Source organism: Pleurodeles waltl, chromosome 10, assembly GCF_031143425.1.
Source record: "Pleurodeles waltl isolate 20211129_DDA chromosome 10, aPleWal1.hap1.20221129, whole genome shotgun sequence".
Lineage (NCBI taxonomy): Eukaryota > Metazoa > Chordata > Amphibia > Caudata > Salamandridae > Pleurodeles > Pleurodeles waltl.
This window is the reverse complement of record NC_090449.1, coordinates 856782033-856800078: the sequence shown is the minus strand read 5'-3', so window position 1 is coordinate 856800078 and position 18046 is coordinate 856782033. Positions and strand designations below refer to the sequence as shown.

At 41.8% G+C, this 18046-nt stretch overlaps 1 protein-coding gene across 2 annotated transcripts in view; it reads right to left on the bottom strand.

Annotated features, from left to right (window-relative positions):
* The window catches only part of CFAP69 (cilia and flagella associated protein 69), a 340683-nt gene that overhangs the window by 270350 nt on the left and 52287 nt on the right, over positions 1-18046 (bottom strand). The window contains exons 2-3 of one of the 2 annotated variants that reach the window (XM_069211560.1): positions 8799-8861; positions 3074-3139 (exon numbers count right to left, since the gene is read on the bottom strand). In XM_069211560.1, coding sequence (XP_069067661.1) covers positions 3074-3139; positions 8799-8861 — 129 coding nt within the window. The remainder of the gene's footprint in view (positions 1-3073; positions 3140-8798; positions 8862-18046) is intronic. The other variant, XM_069211561.1, reaches the window with a different exon arrangement.

The window sequence follows — 18046 nt, the reverse complement described above, 5'->3', positions numbered from 1 at the left end:
GAATGTATGTTTTTTTTTTTGCTCCACCCCTTATGCTGCTTCACCCTCATACATCCCTGACACATTGTACTCTCTGCGTCAGCCCCTCCTACCTCGTCCACAATAGCATAGCAACAGGTGAATGTTTGCCAGCTTTGTCAAAAGTGCATATTTTACAATATTTTTTTTTTAATCACCTTCTTTCCACATATTATATAAAATTTCAAGCCACGGCACACAAAGGCAGCATTATTGGTGCTGGGGAGGGAGAGGCTGCAGCACCCATGTGTTTGAGGCAGAAGAATGACCGGAAAATGTATTTTATCCCAGAGATAATAAATCTGCTCCCTGGGCTGCTGCAGGCTGGAGCATCTGTTTCAGTTCCTAGTTGCTTGGAAAATAAATAGCAAGAGTTTCCTTTACATTATGACAGTTCCTCAAATAGTTGTTATGTTCTTTAAAGTACCTGCAACTAACCCTCTGTGTTATTTACAAGCTGGATCAATTGAACTAGGTTTTATAAATTGTATTCTAAGCTCCCTGTGTGAAAACTGACATATTAACCACGCCCTTTGTAATGGTTGAAAATGTTCAATTCAATGTTAATTTTCAAGATATCGTAAGTGTTTGCCTTTCATCCTGTATTTTGTTTTTTTTCTATCACTTTTTAACAATGCTTGACAAACAATCAGTAGCCAAGGCAATAGCTTAGCACTCACCTTATAAAGCCCCCCCCCCATTGGCTTTGGCAATGCTTGTTTGCAAAAGCAGCCCATGTCCATTGAAGGGACAGGTGCTGCTGTAAAAAGAATTTTAAAAAAAGTTTCATGTTTTAGGAGACATCGGCATTGTCAGTGGTCATTAGGTCCACAGTCTTCTTCTCTAGGACTACTGGTAACATATTCACCGGAACTGTTTGCTGTTTATGAATCAATTGCCACCCCACTTCGGGGTCTGTAAGGGATCATTCATTTGCAACTGCAACTATGGTCTCTAGCCACAGACACATCCCTATCTGAATCGCAAATCTGAGGGCACGCCCTTTTAAGCTCCTCTTAGTGGTGACAGAAAAGGAAGCCAAAGGCCGTTTACGAGGCAGACTTTTCTGTCTCATACAAGGGCTTTAGAACATGACCAAACAACATCTTGGGGTAAACCTTCTTGATAATTTGCGAATTGCTGGGGTTTCATGCATCTGGCTCTAAGTTACCAAATCGACAATAGAGGCATTCAGCTTTGTTTTCAACCATGATATAAACCTTGCCTAAAGCTTGAGTCCCGTTATGCCTCAAGAAGACAGGACCAGTACTGACGATCTAATGGTCCGCATCCAATAAAATGCAATTGTGCGAAGTTGTGTTTTCTAGAAATTGGTTAGTCAGGCTTTAGATACTTCATAACATGACAAACAGAAGTAAGTCATGTATGCCCAAGATTTGCTAAAACTGGATTTGCGAAAAGCAATCGGAAGTTGCACACTGATTTTTTGCTAATTCAATCTGATTTGGCAAACTGACTAAGTCGGTTTGCAAAGTAACTAATGGGCATCCCACCTACCTAATTAATATTCATTAGATATGGTGCAAATTGTAACCCACTCCAAATGACCACAATCACAGGGATGGTGGACTGAAAAGGACGGTAGGCCACCATGTCTGTGATTGCATTTAAATAAAGAAAACGTTTTTAAAACAACCCGATTTTCTTAAAGGAAACAGGGCTGCTTAAAAAAAAAAAAAAACTATTTTTTTCTTTAAATTTCAGCCCACTCCTTCTGAAACTTTTATCCCAATTCTCAAAAGAAAAGGAGTCAAAATGGGACCGCTTCCCTTTTTCAAATTTGTTACCTACCCAAAAAGGAAGTCTGTAACTTTTCAATGGTTTGCAGCTGGAATTTCGGTCACTACCCACTGACACACATGATACAGAATAGTTATGTGGAAGCGGCACCCATAAAACGTCCCTTCCAAATACAGACTAGGCATCTATTTCTATACCATTTAGTAATTCATTTTCACTTTGCTAAATGAGTCTAGTAGATTAGAAAAATGATTTTAGTATTCACAAATTCACAAACCCTATCACTTACTGAATAAAAAGGTCTGTGAATGCTAAAACCTGTTACACATCTGGCCTGAAGACACTCATTCTGAATGTTGTAAAGCAGACCACAAATAAATCCATGGCCATTCCTTTGCAGTTTTACTCACGACGATTGTATTAGCAGATTTCGAGTTTTAAAGTTTGTTAAGTGAAATAGCATGTGGGTGTAGTTTTCTCAATTACTGACCTCTACTCAGAGTGTGGTTGTTCTGAAATAATCATAACTCGACAAGAGACCTAGAATGTTTCTTGATAGACTATAAACTGTATACTGACAAGATAGGATCTAGAACCCACTTGTTTAAAGGAATAGCTTTCCAGACACTGTGGGGAATCTACACAATTCCCCCAAACTGGTACAGTGCCTGAGGTGGCACAGGAAGAAGGCATTTAGAGAACATTAATCACTCAAGCTGAGTCAAATGAGGGCTGCTTTCAAGCATCTTCAGCTGAGAACTCCCCACCTCTTCTGCTGCCAAACACTGCCTTCCCTTAAATGCTAACATGATGAAACAAGGCTCACCAAAACAGGGGGCGGGGTAAATTAGCAGAGACAATGAGCAATGACATCCCTTCATCAGAGGAAGATATTTCACAACCATATCACCTCCTTCCCTTTAATTCAAATGGTTTATTTTTGAGGCTCAGCTTTGATATGAACTGTATTATATTAAACAAAAATGAAAGTATATATATATATATATAATATGTGTAGAAGCAATTGTTGTCCATATTGCTTAAGGTGTTTATAAATACAGAATCTGAAATAATTCGATAACAACTAACCACCTGTCAACATCTCATGCATATATAAGATTAACGTAACAAAGTATTTTAAAAGAAAGGCAAAAGAGAGTGAGAGTGAACTATAAAAAATAGATAATTTCAGAAACGCATGAAAAAATCTCACAAATGAATAACAGACACGAAAAAGTATATCATTCTCAATAGTACGCAATCTACATTCCCAAACGTCAACTGAAAAGGATACAACTCCGTTTTGGTAATATTTCACTATCTTCCGGAGTAGTCGCACATGTCTTTCAGTGAAATTACACTGTAAAAAAAACATTGTAACTAGGTGGTGCATACAAATTACATCTGAATGAAAAAAATATTTGTTTACTTCAAAATATTAGAAATGATGGCACATATAAACCTTGCAGCAACTATGTTGTACCCCCCACACCAACTGAAAGGAAATGGGAATTAACATTCTCCCCAGGCTCCATAATTTCAAATAATGTTAAAAAAACACACAAATATTTGGTGTTCTCGCCCCACTAAAGGTGGGGCTATGTTCGCAGACCTTCAAACTTTCTTTAGCGTTGCTTTACTTCAATTATTGTATAAAATAACCACACTGGATGGTAATATTTACTGAAACAAAGAATTAGCAGGATGCTATCGAATAAGAGCTGCCATGACTGTTATGGAGGCATCCAACTCCCAGGCCTGACAGTTCAGTTTATAAGACTTCTGATCCAACAGCTTTCTTCTCAACATACCATATCAAAAAGTGAATTAAAAAATACAGCCATGGAAAAAGCATGTTAAAAGTATCGGATAACAAGTGCATCAAAAAACGTGATCATGGCCAGTACTTACAATCTCAAGCAACACATCAATTTAAATCAAAATATTCACTGTTCAGCTTTACAAGATTAATAATAATTTCTTCTGAGAAAATATATGTGGTGCTTGATGCAAAAGATTTGGGTAAATATATTAGCCATTAGGTGAAAAAGTTTTTTTTAAAGTACGTTTTCTACATGAAAATATATTTTAAGGGCATGGCTCAATGCACCAACATCCTTATAACAAAGTAGAGAAAAAGAACTGAAAGAAAATAACTATCAGCACTGACCACTGTGGTACCGGGGTACATTGGTACGTCTTCACATTTTAAAGGAAGGCGCATGGTTACATTTTCAGCTTGGTAAACCTGTCTTCCTCTTTGAGAACGTAAATCCATATGTTTAAGCCTTAATAATTGCTAATATGCAGTGTGAACATGAATCTACACATGTCCATTAACCAATGCTAAAATATTGTTTATTAATACATTGGGATTCCGTTTGTCTACCAGACTGAAGATCACTAAAACGTAGCATTATCCCACATTTACACATATTTCAAACAAACTGCCATTTTGTTATACTGTGTTGTACAGTGCACATTTTAGCTCGACCATCACAGTAAGCATAGCCTAGTTTCATATTCACAAAACAAATCAAAGATTTCAGAAAAGAGTAGAGATAGATTTTTACCTGAGAAAGTTGTGTAGAGCAAGCTACTTACCAACGATAATACTCCTGGTGGATAGGATACTCTATATAACCACAGATTCCTCACCTTGTGAATACACTCAGGCACCAGTCTGGATCCAGAGATTTTTTGATTATCATTGCTCCTGTGTGACGGTAGATGGCACTGTGTGGCTTCAGGTTAGCTTTATCCCGATAGGAGGGAGGGCAGCGAGGAATCTGAGGTATATAGAGTATCCATGAGAAAGAGAGTTACCGAAGGCAACCAACTTCTTCTGATGGATACTTCTAACTACAGATTCCTCACCCTGTCAACAAATACCAAAGCTGTAACTCCTGCCTGGGTGTGGATTTTAATAAAATATCTACTTGTTCATGGGATAGGTCGCTTCATAAATCTACTTGTCCTGTAAAAAAATCCACTTCATCTTTTAGTGACACATAATGCTGCAGCAATCTCTTTATATAAGAGCTCTGATTATAGCATCTCTGATTATGCCAGGGCTCATACTATAGTAGGGTTTGAATTCTAGCGATTCCTATATTTTGCCACTTTTCCACAGATGAACATCCTGGGCTGGAGTTAGCTTTAAGCAATAGTTCCAGGGTTTGAATGCACTTTTGCGTCTTTGCAAACCTACTAACTTGCATCTTCTAGGGGCTTTCACCAGCTCTTCTCTAATCTTCCCCCCTACTGAAAAAGGTTGGACATTTACACCTAACAAGGACAGCAGATAAACTTCCTCCACGGTTGGTAAAAAAGTGGTTAGAGGGAAAGTGAAATCATAAATGCTCAACAGATTGTCGCATGAGCAAATCTACACATGCATATTTGCTCGCGCTAACATGAAGTTCACAAATGTTTTCTAGGACTATGATTTCATGGCCTACTTTTCTAAATTATTGTGAATTCATGAAAGCTGTAAATCTGCCATAATGCAAGAGCATATATCTTGGATGAAAGTCTGCGCCTTTATTTAAGAAATGGGGAACTAATTAGGTATTTTGTTTGTATTAAAAGTCTGTCTGTCTGTCTCTCTCGCTCGCTCTCTATCTATAGGCTGGCTTCACTCTCAGTGACAGCATTCTGCTATTTCACAAGGAGCATATCAGCACACAAAATAGTTCTGTTCAGTGCCAGTGCCAGGGACTACTGTGGCAACGTGTGGTTTTTGCAACTAACATATTATTACCATTAGCCAATGCTTGTTATAATGGTGAGGGCCTGGCATCTCCCACAACAATAACATTCTACAAAAACCATGTCAAAAGCAATTTTACAAAAGCAAAAGGCTGATCAACAATGTCAGACCTGTGAGCTTTGTCTATTATTTACTTTCATGTTTCACATAATCTTGTTGAAACTGGTTGCACTAATTTTCTAATATTAATATTTTGGAGTACTGGCTTGCATCAAAACATTTTGCAAGATGAGGCTTCAAAGAAATGGTACCTAAAATGTAATAGTAGTTGAGCAAAACATTTTTTTCTAGATGCATTTTTTGTGAATATTTAATTTGAAAACAAAGACTCGTCAATCTTGCTGTCAAGCTTCTGCAAATATTTGCATCTAATCAGTGAGCATTTTGGGAGCATTATCCATAGCCTCACATTGTTAAACTTTGCAAACGTGTGTATAAATTGTTATACCGGACCAGTGTCAGCACTGCAGTCTGAGCTTTCAACATTTCCTTAAAATGCTCACCCTAATAATAAAGGCTTTGCAGTAATGGACCATAAATACAAGTTCAAACAGTACTTACTATGGATAATAATATGACTTTAGGTGCAGAAAATGCCCTTCCCTGATTCATAAGGTGGTACTGTAAACTGACGGCTAAAGGGTTTGTGCTGCAGGAGGGTTGGGCCTACTTGTCCCAAGAACAAAGTAAACCTATGAACTTGTGGTCCTTGACCCCTAACAATATTTTCCCTGCTCCCTTGGTGGTGGTATGTTGAATGGTTAGAGCTGGAAAGTCATGCAGGCCTGAATGGGTAAAGTGCTTTTCCCGGTGGACCAGCCCATGTCTCATCCTGACAGATGTCCAGTACAGGCACTCTGTATGCCAACACAGAGGTGACAGCCTGTGGTCGAATGACCCTCAGGCCCTCTGGTGGTTGCTTCTTGGCCTATATGTGGAAGATCTTTTTGAGGACTAGCCACCTTGATATGATCCTTCTTGCACTGCCTTACCTTTTTACCCACAACAAAGAGTTGATTGTCCACTCTGTAGTGTTTGGTATGATAGGTGTAAAAGCAAAAAGCTCTTTTGGGATCCAAGCAGTGGAATCTCTCCTCGTCTTTTGATAGGTCAGCCAGAGCAAATAATGCCACAATGGTAATGGATTCTCTGACATGAAACAGCACCAAAAGTTTTGGTAAAAATGCCTCTCTGGTTCACAACGCCAGTTTATTTGGTAAAAAGCTGGTGTATAGATGGTGAACAGACAGAGCTTGTAGCTCACTCATGCGAGCTGATGTTGTTATGAGAAAGAATGTTTTGAGAGTAGGTAGATGCAAACAACAGAAGTTATGTGGCGACTCAAATGGAGTACACATCCGGAAAATGTGAACCAAATTAAGGTCCCACTGTGGTTTAAAAAAGTTCAGGCTGGGAACATAAGAACCAGACCTTTAAGGAAAATTATCATAACAGAAGACTGAAACAAGTATGGTTAGTCTTCTAAATGTAAAAAGGCTGAAGTAATCCTTAAGTGTGCCCAGGGCAAGTCCTTGCTGGACCAAAGATAGCCCAAAAAGGAGAACATCTGACACCTTTGCTTGTAAAAGGTCTGTGTGATAGGAACACCACCTAGTCATGAATATGTCTCATCGGCCAGTGTAAACAGATTTCTGTATAGATGCCTTGCGGTAGACAACATCCACTACTTCAGGAGGAAGAGTGAAGCAGTCAATTGTCAATCTTTAAGCATGGAGGTATAGATTGCACCAGTCCAGGAGCAGGGCCCTGCTGCTGCAACAGAAGATCCTCCTGAAGTGGCAGCCTGATTAAAGAACAGACACTAATGGGCAGATGTTTCAGGTAGCACACTCTTCTGGCCCAATCTACAGCCACAAACGTTAGTTGGGACCGGTCATTTCTGATCTTCTTAGGAACCTGGAGCAGGAGAGGCAGCTGCGGGAAAGCACACAGGAGTCCTGTGTTCCACTCTAAGCAGAATGCTTCTCTGAGAAACAGCCTTCTGGGGAACTCCAGTGCACAGAGGTGTTGACAGTCCCCGTTCTCAGCAGTGGCAAAGAGATCTAGCCAGGGCTCTCCCCTTTGCAGGAAGGCAACCTGCACCACGTCAGGAAGTAGTTGATATTTGGGATCCTTGAGGCATCGCCAACTGAGTTTGTCTGCTTTGTCATTTAAAGATTCTGCCAGGTGGCTCACAATGAGGGAGGTACCCTGCCGAATCCAAATGTTGATATGGTGGGTCCAGAACAGAGGTAAATAACACCTCATTTGCTTTACGATTTGTGGGTTATAACCTCTGCAAAATGAGAAGGTGATTTGTTTTTTATTATGACTTGCATGATTTCTATTGGAGAGAGCTTTAAAATTAGACCAGATGGAGGATGTTTTCTTCACTGGTGTAGGATTGTCCTCTTCTAATGAAACGATTGACAATGAGAGTTCAATCCATTACACATTTTCCTTAAAGAATTTGTAGATTTTTTTGTATCACTCTGGTGGGTTGTTGACATTCAGTCTATTCAGTTGTCATTTCATACTTCTGAGAACCACTGAGCTGATCTTTTGCTTTTTAGTTTAAGTGGTGCAAAGGAGTTCAGGATGTTGGGCATGGAGCCTTTGTACAATGTAGTTAGTGTGTTAACATCTTTTTAGTGGTGATGGTTTAAGGCAATCAGTGGCGTGTTTGTTCAAGGAAATTGATGTTGATGTTTTTGATGTCCTTGGCCCAAAGCTTTGGTCTTCTAGATGATCTGCTTTTGCTTCACTTGTGTGAAGTTATGGTTAATGGAATAAAGTAGCCATCTGACCACTCCATTTGGTTGGAAATCTTGGACTTGATCATTCCTTCCCATACAACTATGAGTTCTAGGATAGAACCTATATTGTGTGTAGAAGTAGGATAGTTGAGAAAGAATATTAACTTATAGGAATGCAGATAACTGGCGACTCCTATGCCATCCTTATCTGCATAATGAGTGCTGAAATCCCAAAGGAATGCATTATTATCCGAGTAGAACATTTTGTCAGTAATGAACTCTACAGGCTGATCTTCTAAGGTTATTCTGTCTCCAAAAGAATGGTAAATTATGTTAGTTATCTAGACATTTGACTTCTCTAGTTTCACTTCTACTGATAAGCATTCAGCAGAGGAGAATTCTCGGATTGTTGCAAGATTTTGTTTCTCTGTGAATCAAAATACAGATCAATCTCTAATGTAGTAAATTATTCATTTGTAGTGTCTACTTACAGACAATGGATCTTCTAAGAGTTTGATAACACGATTCAAATCCACAGATTTCAACAGAACTTCCTAAAATAACAAAATGCGAATATGAGTATTTTCCAAACTGCCATTTACTCACATAAAATTATAAGGATTACAAGACATACACACATACACTTTAGGTATTGACATATAATTTCCCATTAATGTTCATGCATCATAAGCCTTATGCAAAGGTGATAGGTGAAGATGATGATGATGATGTGATATGAACAACATCTTCATATTAATTTTAAATAGGTGGTTGGAGTGTTTAATGGTCACCCTTTGGAAGATGATCAAGCAATGCAGATTTTCTTCCTCATTCAGATTAATTCTGCAATTTTGATAGAGAAACTAACAAATATTGATAGTCCAAAAACATTTCTGTTTCAAAGACAATGGGTGGAATGGAAGATAAGAATATGTGGATGAAGACAGAGAAGATGGACATGAGGTGGACAACATAACAACAGTTTTCTGCAATGGAGAATCTCCTCTGTTGATGCTCCTTGAATCAATGGCAACATTTGAGAGTTTGAATCACTTCTCTCTGCTGAATAGAGCCAGGAGCTTTGTAAGCTCGTCTGCTGCAGCTGTAATAGGCTGGCATTCTATCTTTGTGAGAGGAAAGCCGGAATAATATCAAGGGTTGAGAGTCAGAGTCTTTAGCAGTGGAACATGGACCACCATAGGCCGTGTTTTCCCTCACTGCTTTTGATATATACCCTCTACCTTTCTATGAGTCCTAATATATTTCACTATAAGCTTTTAAAACTATGCTGATGATTTGCCAATTATTTCCATCTTTTCAAAGATCAAGTTGTGGACAGAATTAGAGTACCTCCAGTCAGAAAGGTCATTGCCTGAAATGGAAAAATACACAAATACCTTCTCTAAAAGAGTTATGAATTAAGGTTTTCCTAATATTGACATGGTTAAGATCTGTTTTTTTTTATGTTTAATGGAATTTTGTATAATCCTTAAGTCGACATATTGCATACAGTAACAACACTGTGTAATGAAGGAAGTTAGTCAGTTACAGTTTTGAACAAACAAGTTACTTACTTTCGGTAACCCTTTTTCAGGTGGGTACAGTAGCTACCTGTGGATTCTTCACTTATAAGTTCTCGCAATGCGCCAGCATTCGATGGAGAGTTTCGTCCTACCTCCTCACATCGACGAGGACATCACAATTGCACGGCTCCGCATGCAACTCCGCCTGACGTCATCGGAGCCATAAGAAGTCCTCTCCGGCGTGCTGACGTCAGTTTCACCATTTCTTAACGTGCCTTCAGGGCGAAGAGGTGAATACCAACCTCATAAGCACAACATGTGCCAATCCACCACCCCCCCAAAAAAAGAAAAAAATATATATACATATATATATATATATAAATAAACAAAAATACAAAAATATATACATTTTATAATAAACAAAGTCTTCGTATGACCAGACAGGCAACGGGGAGGAGGGAGGGACTGTGAGGAATCCACAGGTAGCTACTGTATCCACCAGAAAAAGCGTTACCGAAGGTAAGTAACTTGTTCTTCTGATGGATACAACTACCTGAGGATTCCTCACCTTATGAATAGAATCCCACAGCAGTCCCTCACAGCAGTCCCTCACTCGGAGGTGGGTGCCCCACTTGTGAAACCAAGAAGTCCAGCAAAACAGAACGTGCAAAATGGCCATCCATCCCTCCTAGCTTCCGAGTCTAAGCAATGATGCTTTGCGAAAATGTGGAGGGAAGCCCAAGTTGCTGCCTTACAAATATCAACAACTGGTACACCTCTAGCTAAAGCCAAAGTGGCAGACTTAGCCCTGGCGAAATGGGCCCTAATACCTTCAGGAGAAACCCTCTTTGCTAGTGAATAACAAATCTTTATACAAAGAATGACCCACCTTGAAAAGGTTCTCTTATAGACGGCTTTGCCCTTCATTTTGCCCACATATCCAATGAAGAGTTGATCATCAATTATAAAGTCTCTTGTCCTCTCAATGTAGAAACTCAGAGCCCTTCTTGGATCCAAGCGATGCAATCTTTCCTCCTCCTTTGATGGATGGGGAGGAGGGTAAAAGCACAAGAGTGTTATAGATTATCCCAGATGAAAGGGAGTGACTACTTAAGAAAGGAAAGACGCCCTTGTTCTCAGCACCACCTTGTCAGTATGAAAGGTTGTAAAAGGAGGTTTCACAGTATGAGCCTGAAGCTCACTCACACATCAACGGGCAAGAATGCACAGGCTCAAACGGTGAACCCATTAAAAAAGTCAGAACTAAATTTAAATCCCACTGAGGCATTACAAATTGAGTGGGATGAAACTTGTTAGTTAAGCCGTTAAGGAACCTAAGAACTATAGGGGACTTAAATAAGGAAGGCTGACTAGGAAGGCAAAGAAAGGCGGACAATGCTGACAAATAGTCTTTCACTGTCGCAACTGCACAACCCTTCTGCGCCAAGTAAAGGGCAAAAAGAAAAGTATCAGATGAATGAGCCTTTAAGGGATCAATTTGTCTCAGTCCTCACTAAGTAACAAATTTTGCCCATCTACCGGCATAGAGAGTCGTGGTGGTGTGGCGCCTGGCGGATAAGAGAACATCCACCACTTCTGGAAGAAGAGAAAAGGAACTCAGATTGCCTCATTCAATCTCCAGGCATGTAGGTGCAGGCTCTGGAGGTAACGGGTGTAAAACCTGCCCCTGCAACTGCAAGAGGAGGTGTACCCTGTGAGGGAGACAGAGCGGAAGTCACAGTGAGAGTTGAAGAAGGTCTGTGTACCACACTCTTCTCAGCCCATCTGGGGCTATTAAAATGACTTGAGTCCGATATGGCGAATCTTTTTCAGGACCCGAGGAATCAAGGGTATGGGAGGAAACACGTAAAGCAATTGGTCGCACCAAGACAGCTGAAACACGTCCCCCAACGTCCCCTGCACCAGATACTGGAGGCTGCAGAACGATGGGCAGTGTGCGTATGTCTGGATGGATGGAGACGCCACTGGTGATCGTTTGATAAGTGCTGACTGAGACTGTCCGCACGTAAGTTGAGAACTACAGCCGAGTTTGCTACTATGCAAATCCAATTGTCCTGTGCCCAGGACTAGAACCACAGAGCCTCTCTGCAGAGAAGGTGTGACCCTACTCCTCCCTGCTTGTTGATGTACCACATCACGGTAGTGTTGTCCGTCAAGACTTGAACTGACTGACCTCAAATGGACGGCAGGCAGGCCTTAAGAGCCAGACGTATCGCCCGCAATTCTAACAGATTGATCTGAAACATCTGTTCTACTGGAGACCAATGGCCTTTGATGCCCAGGTCCCCCAGATGAGCTCCCCACCCTAGAGTGGAAGCATCCGTTATGACTGTGGTCACCGGAGGTGGTAGACAAAACGGCCTTCCTTTGGAAAGGTTGCCGTCCACAGCCCACCATCGTAGATCCATTGCAGCATCTCTGGAGATCGTTATCAACTCCTCGAGATCCCCTTTGTGTTGAAACCACTACTTGTGGAGGCCCCTCTGGAGAGCCCTAATGTGCCAATGTGCATGAGTGATCAATAGAATGCAGGAAGCGAACAGACTGATCAGAAGTAGGACCTTGAGGACTGGAACAGCTGCTCCCTTTTGAAACACTGGAATCATCGCCTGAATCCGCTGTGGAGGAGGGTAGGCCTGATTCAAAGTTATGTCCAGTACTGCCCATATGAACAGGAGGCATTGAGAGGGCTCCAGGTGAGACTTTGGCACGTTTACCGTAAAGCCCAGGTTGAACAACAACTGGGTTGTCACCTACAAGTGATGCAGCACGAACTCTAGGGACCCGGCTTTGATCAGCCAACCGACCAGGTAAGGGAATACAGATATTCTGTTCCTTCTGAGGTCCACTGCCACCACTGCCATCACCTTCGTGAGGACTCGAGGTGCGGAAGTAAGACCAAAAGGAAGGACCGCAAACTGGTTGTGTTGGAACCCTACCACTAACAAGAGATCCTTCCTATGTGACTTCAGAATAAGGATATGAAAATAAGCATCCTGTAAGTCGATAGACACCATCCAGTCCTCCCTGTTCAACGCAAGAAGCACCTGTGCTAGGGTCAGCATTTTGAACTTCGCCTGTTTGAGGAACCAATTTAAAATCCTCAGATCCAGGATAGGTCTCAATCGACCATCCTTCTTAGAAATCAGGAAATACCTTGAATTTCATCTGTGACCCTTTTCCTGCTCTGGAACCAACTCCACTGCACCTTTTAACAAAAGGGCATGCACCTCCTGCTGAAGCAACAGGAAATGTTCTTCCATGTAAAATGAATGTCAGGGAGGGAACGGAGGGGGAAACTCCCAAAAAGGAAGGGCATAACCTTTTCCCACTGTATTTAGCACCCAAGAGTCCCATGTAATTAACTCCAACTCGTGAAGAAAATGTAACAGCCTTCCCCCTACGGGTAAAACATGCTGGAATATGGAGAGAAAACTAGGGCTGCTTTCCTTGAGGGGCTCCCCCAGAGGAAGAGGATGAAGCGGAAGGCTGCAGTGTGGCTCCTAGCATTCTAACCCTCCCTGGGCCCCTATAAAACCTTAGAGAGGGTTAGTAGGCTGCTGGAGGTTGGATTGTAGTCTTCCACGAAATGAGCACCCACAGCCAAATCCTCTGAACCTCCAAAAAGACCTAAAATGTGCAGACAATGATGCTTGGAGAACCAAAGATTTTGCAGTAGCCCTGCTTTCTTTAAATCGTTCCAAAGCTGAGTCCGCTTTAGTCCCAAATAACTTCTAGCCATCAAAAGGAAGGTCCATCGGTGTTGCTGAACATTAGAGGAGAAACCAGAACCTCTGAGCCACGCATGCCTCCTGGTTGCTACAGAAGCGTCCATAGCCATGGCAACTGAGTCTGCAGTGTCCAAACCAGATTGAATTACCTGCTTTGCTGCCGCTTGACTGTCCAGCAGGAGTTCATTAAAATGCCCCTGCACATCCTGAGGCAAATTTGGTGCTACTGCTCTTGCCGTGTCCATTAGGTCATAGATATACCTCCCCAGCACACAAGTAGCATTCAGAGACTTTAAGGCCATAATGCCTGAGGAGAAGCACTTCTTAGCTGTCTGCTCCATACATTTTACACTCCCTATCAGATGAAGTTGTACGGAACGAACCAGGAGCCAACCGCGCTGAACAAGAGGCTTGCACCACCAAGCTCTCAGGCGCTGGATGCTGTAATAGGAACGGAGGATCTCCTGGAGGTACTCTGTACCCCCTGGCCACACTCTTGGAAACCGCCAGTATTGTGACAGACTTCCTCCAAATTTCTAAAATGGGCTCAGTGAGGGCATTATTGAAAGGGAGGAGAGGTTCAGAAGACATAGCCGATGGATGCAACACCTCAGTTAAAATGTTAGTTTTCATCTCCAATGCCGGAAGTGGCAAGCCCAAAAATTCACACTTTGTTAAGAAGCTGCCTCCACTGCGAGTTCACCTCCAGGGAATGAAAACTCCCACTCAGGGGATGTATCCAAACCACTAGCAGAGTCTAGGCCCCGAAATTCACCTACAGGCTCTGGAATTTCCCCTTCCTCCAATAGTTGTTGATATTCTTGCTCCTTCAGGAATCTCAAGAGTCTCAAGCCTGACCTCAGCCTGTACTCCAAACGTTGCATCGACGGAGAGATTACCAAAGTCGACGACGCAGGTTTCAAAGTAGAAGGTCACCCTGGCAGAGGAGAGGGAGGCGAATCCAGACTGTGTGCCTATCGGGATCCATCTGGCGCCGGTATCGACTCCATCGGTGCCGCTGGCAGCATCGTTCAGGGCAGAGGTGTCGATGTCATCGACGCTGAACCAGTACCTTCACATGGAAGAAAGGGTACAAACGAGGCCTGCTTGTACGGCGCCAGTGATCCCAGCACGAATACCAACAGACCCGTGGGACAAGCAGGTACACCAGAGGAGCCCATACCTCTGTTAAATATGCTAAACATACCATTAAGGAATGCTAATGGATCCACTCCTGGAGCCGGGAAGGCAGGAAACCCTTGCTCCTCCTGAGGTGGCTGGACTGGATCCGATGTTTGCACACCCGACTCCTGATCATGAGTGGATACAGGAGAAAAATGAGCTACTAGGCTTGCCGGGGACTCGGAGATCTCAATTAAAGTCGGCACTGGAGAAGCCTGTGAAATCTGAGGCTAATGAGACACTGTAGGGCTGATCTCCCACGCCGTGTGGCCCCCGTCTCGGAGGAGAACGAGACAGACCTCTGGACGAACAACGTTGAGATTCATGCCGGAGTCGCTTCTTATGTAACCTCGAGGATCTATGCAACAAAGTGTCTCTAGCCTTTGACCTTCGACGACCACTCTGCTCCTTAGCTTTTGCCAAGAAAAGCTTAGCCTCTCTCTCCTTCAAGGCCTTCGGGTTCATCCGCTGGCAGGACACGCACCCCTCCACGTCGTGATCTGAGCTCAAGCACCACAGTCAATTTTCATGCGGATCAGTCACTGACATGTGACCCCCGCACTCGCTATAAGGCCTAAAATCCTGATTTTTTTCGATGGTGACATTGTAGCACTCTACAACAATTTCCTCGAAACAGTAACTGCCAAGAGGAAGGAAAAAAAATGTTAGCATCGAAGGCGCGGAAAAAAGGGAACTGACATCAGCACGCTGGCGAGGACTTCTTATGGGTCCGATGACGTTAGACAGAGTCCCTTGCGGAGCCGTGCAATTGTGACGTCCTTGTCGACTTGAGGAGCTAGGAAGAACATTTCCATCGAATGCTGGCACTTTGGGAGAATTCATAAGGTGAGGAATCCACAAGTAGTTGTATCCATCAGAAATAATTGTTCGTATCATCCCATACATCATGTGTGGGTCCCCCCCACCACCACAAACACTCCAAATACATGGGAGAGGGGGGCAAGCTTGCCCAGCTAAAATAGCATTAGGGACATGCCTATGCCAATTGGGAAAAAAACATTTTGCAGGAATAAAGGCCTCAGCAACAAACACATTCACGTTTTCAATATGAAAAATAACAATAAAAAGAAAACCCCCTCGAATCGCGTGTGTGTGTGTAGTCTTCTTCCCCCAACCCCACGTCCCCTAATGTCCCTTCCATTACACAATCACGTACAACAAGTTTACGATCTTAAAAGCTATTTTGCATGCACAAAATGACAACATATAAAAATTATATTATCATATTTGATGTGTTAATATATTTGTAATCTCTGCTTAAGCACCACATATGAACATACAGCAGCCCTCACCAGAATGAGCCTTCACAGTTCCACACTGCCACCTGCTACCATCAGGTTACTGACACGTGTCTCAGTACCATTGTTCCACAGCTCTGCCTGAATTATCCCCACTCAACTTCACAATCAATCAAAGTAAAATAGGCCCCCACCAGTGCACCATTACTCTTAATCCATTCCTTGTCCCTCCACCACATTGCCATCTCAGCCTTACCACCATTGCACTACCACCTCAAAGTACCAAACTACTGCTCTATTACTGCACTGCCACAACAGAGTACAATTTCCATACTGTGGAACAAACAACCACCAGAGTACTCCAAAAACACCCCCACTATTAGGACAACAGTATTTCACTAGGAGCCCACAGCACTAAACTACCACCCCAGCACTTCTCCAAGAATAAAATTACCAGCCGTCACCAATACACAGCCACCCCACAGCACAAATACAACTAAAGGCTCTCGGGCCTGCAGTGACTCAGTGAGGGGGGTGCGCACCCCCCTACCATTAAAAAACACAAAGGCCTCGGGATTAGGGTTCCTGGGGCTCATAAAGGGTTGAGGAGTGGGAGGGGTTTCTTATCCCCTCCCCAAAAATTATAAAAAAGGATGTCCTGGGTGAGTTTCAGGACATGAAAATTAATAATAAATGAGTGACAGGGCCTGTTAATTTATTATCCACTGCTCCTTGAAGGAGTGCCTCATAATGCCCTGCAAGGGATTTTTTTAGCTTAGTGGTGCCCTAGAATAGGGAGGGGCACCACCAAGTATATTTTTGTGGGGTGCTGCAAGGAAAGGAGCAGACCCCTAGCGACATTATAAAAACAAAACGGTAAGTCTCCTAGGTCAGCATTTTTAAAAGCACTCCTAGCTGGAGCTCTGTGCTCTTCAGCTGGAGTGCAAGGCCTTCTTGTAGTTGTTTTTATGATTTCATTTTGTGGTCTGACAAAATGTTAAAAGAAAGACTCAGAGACAAGTTAGTTTTATTTAAAACAAATAAGTTTCTGAAGCTTTCTTTTAACATTTTCAGCCCAGAAAATATAATAATAAAAACTATGTCAGAAGAAACACTCACAAACATGTTTCTTATTAAAACATTATTAAACATTGTTATAATTATCACTATTATTGAACAGTGCATTGTGTGAAATACTGAAATATATATTAGTTTAAAAATATCGATTTTAGGAGACAGATGACAGATATGTTTTATGTATATCAATATGTTCACCCCTTGAAAAGCCTATAGACTCAATTTTTATACTTTGATGTTGTCAATCTTTGACAAAATCAGTATGTCTGCCTGAGTGCGGTCAGGACCTGCAAGAGCAAACACAAGTTGTGCATGCCAGAAGGTCATACATGGCATGAGGTTGCTTGCATGCATAGGTTGCAAGAACTGTCTGGAGACACTGTGCGGGGAGTGTTGGCTTTACATATGGTAATAAAATATTATACTTTATGTTAAAATACCAAAGAAGTTTAATGAAAAAAATAAAGATTAAAGTGATGATATAGTCAGGAATTGTAATTGGATCTTACGTTATATATTTTTTTAAACTTAGCATTTCAATGGAAAAAAAACAAAGGATGAAGTGATGTTATACTTAGATGAAAATGTCACTTAAAACATACTGTTAAGAACAAACAAAACCTTTAAAATTATCCAGTTATCGTTTTCTCAATAATCAGTGGTGTTGTTCGTTTAAAACAGTATGCTTTAAGTGACATTTTCACCTAACTATACCGTCCCTTTAGCTTTTCTTTTTTTCAGTGAATTTATGCATAATAGATAGATATATATATATATATATATATATATACACACACACATTACGATTAGATACCTTCCATCGCTTAGTAACTTTTCTGACTATGAATGACTGGAGCACAGTCTTAAGAGTATGCCCCTGTGACGCAAAGGCATCCCAAACTACGATGCATGTGGTCCTCTTTTGTAAATTTTATGATAAACAGAG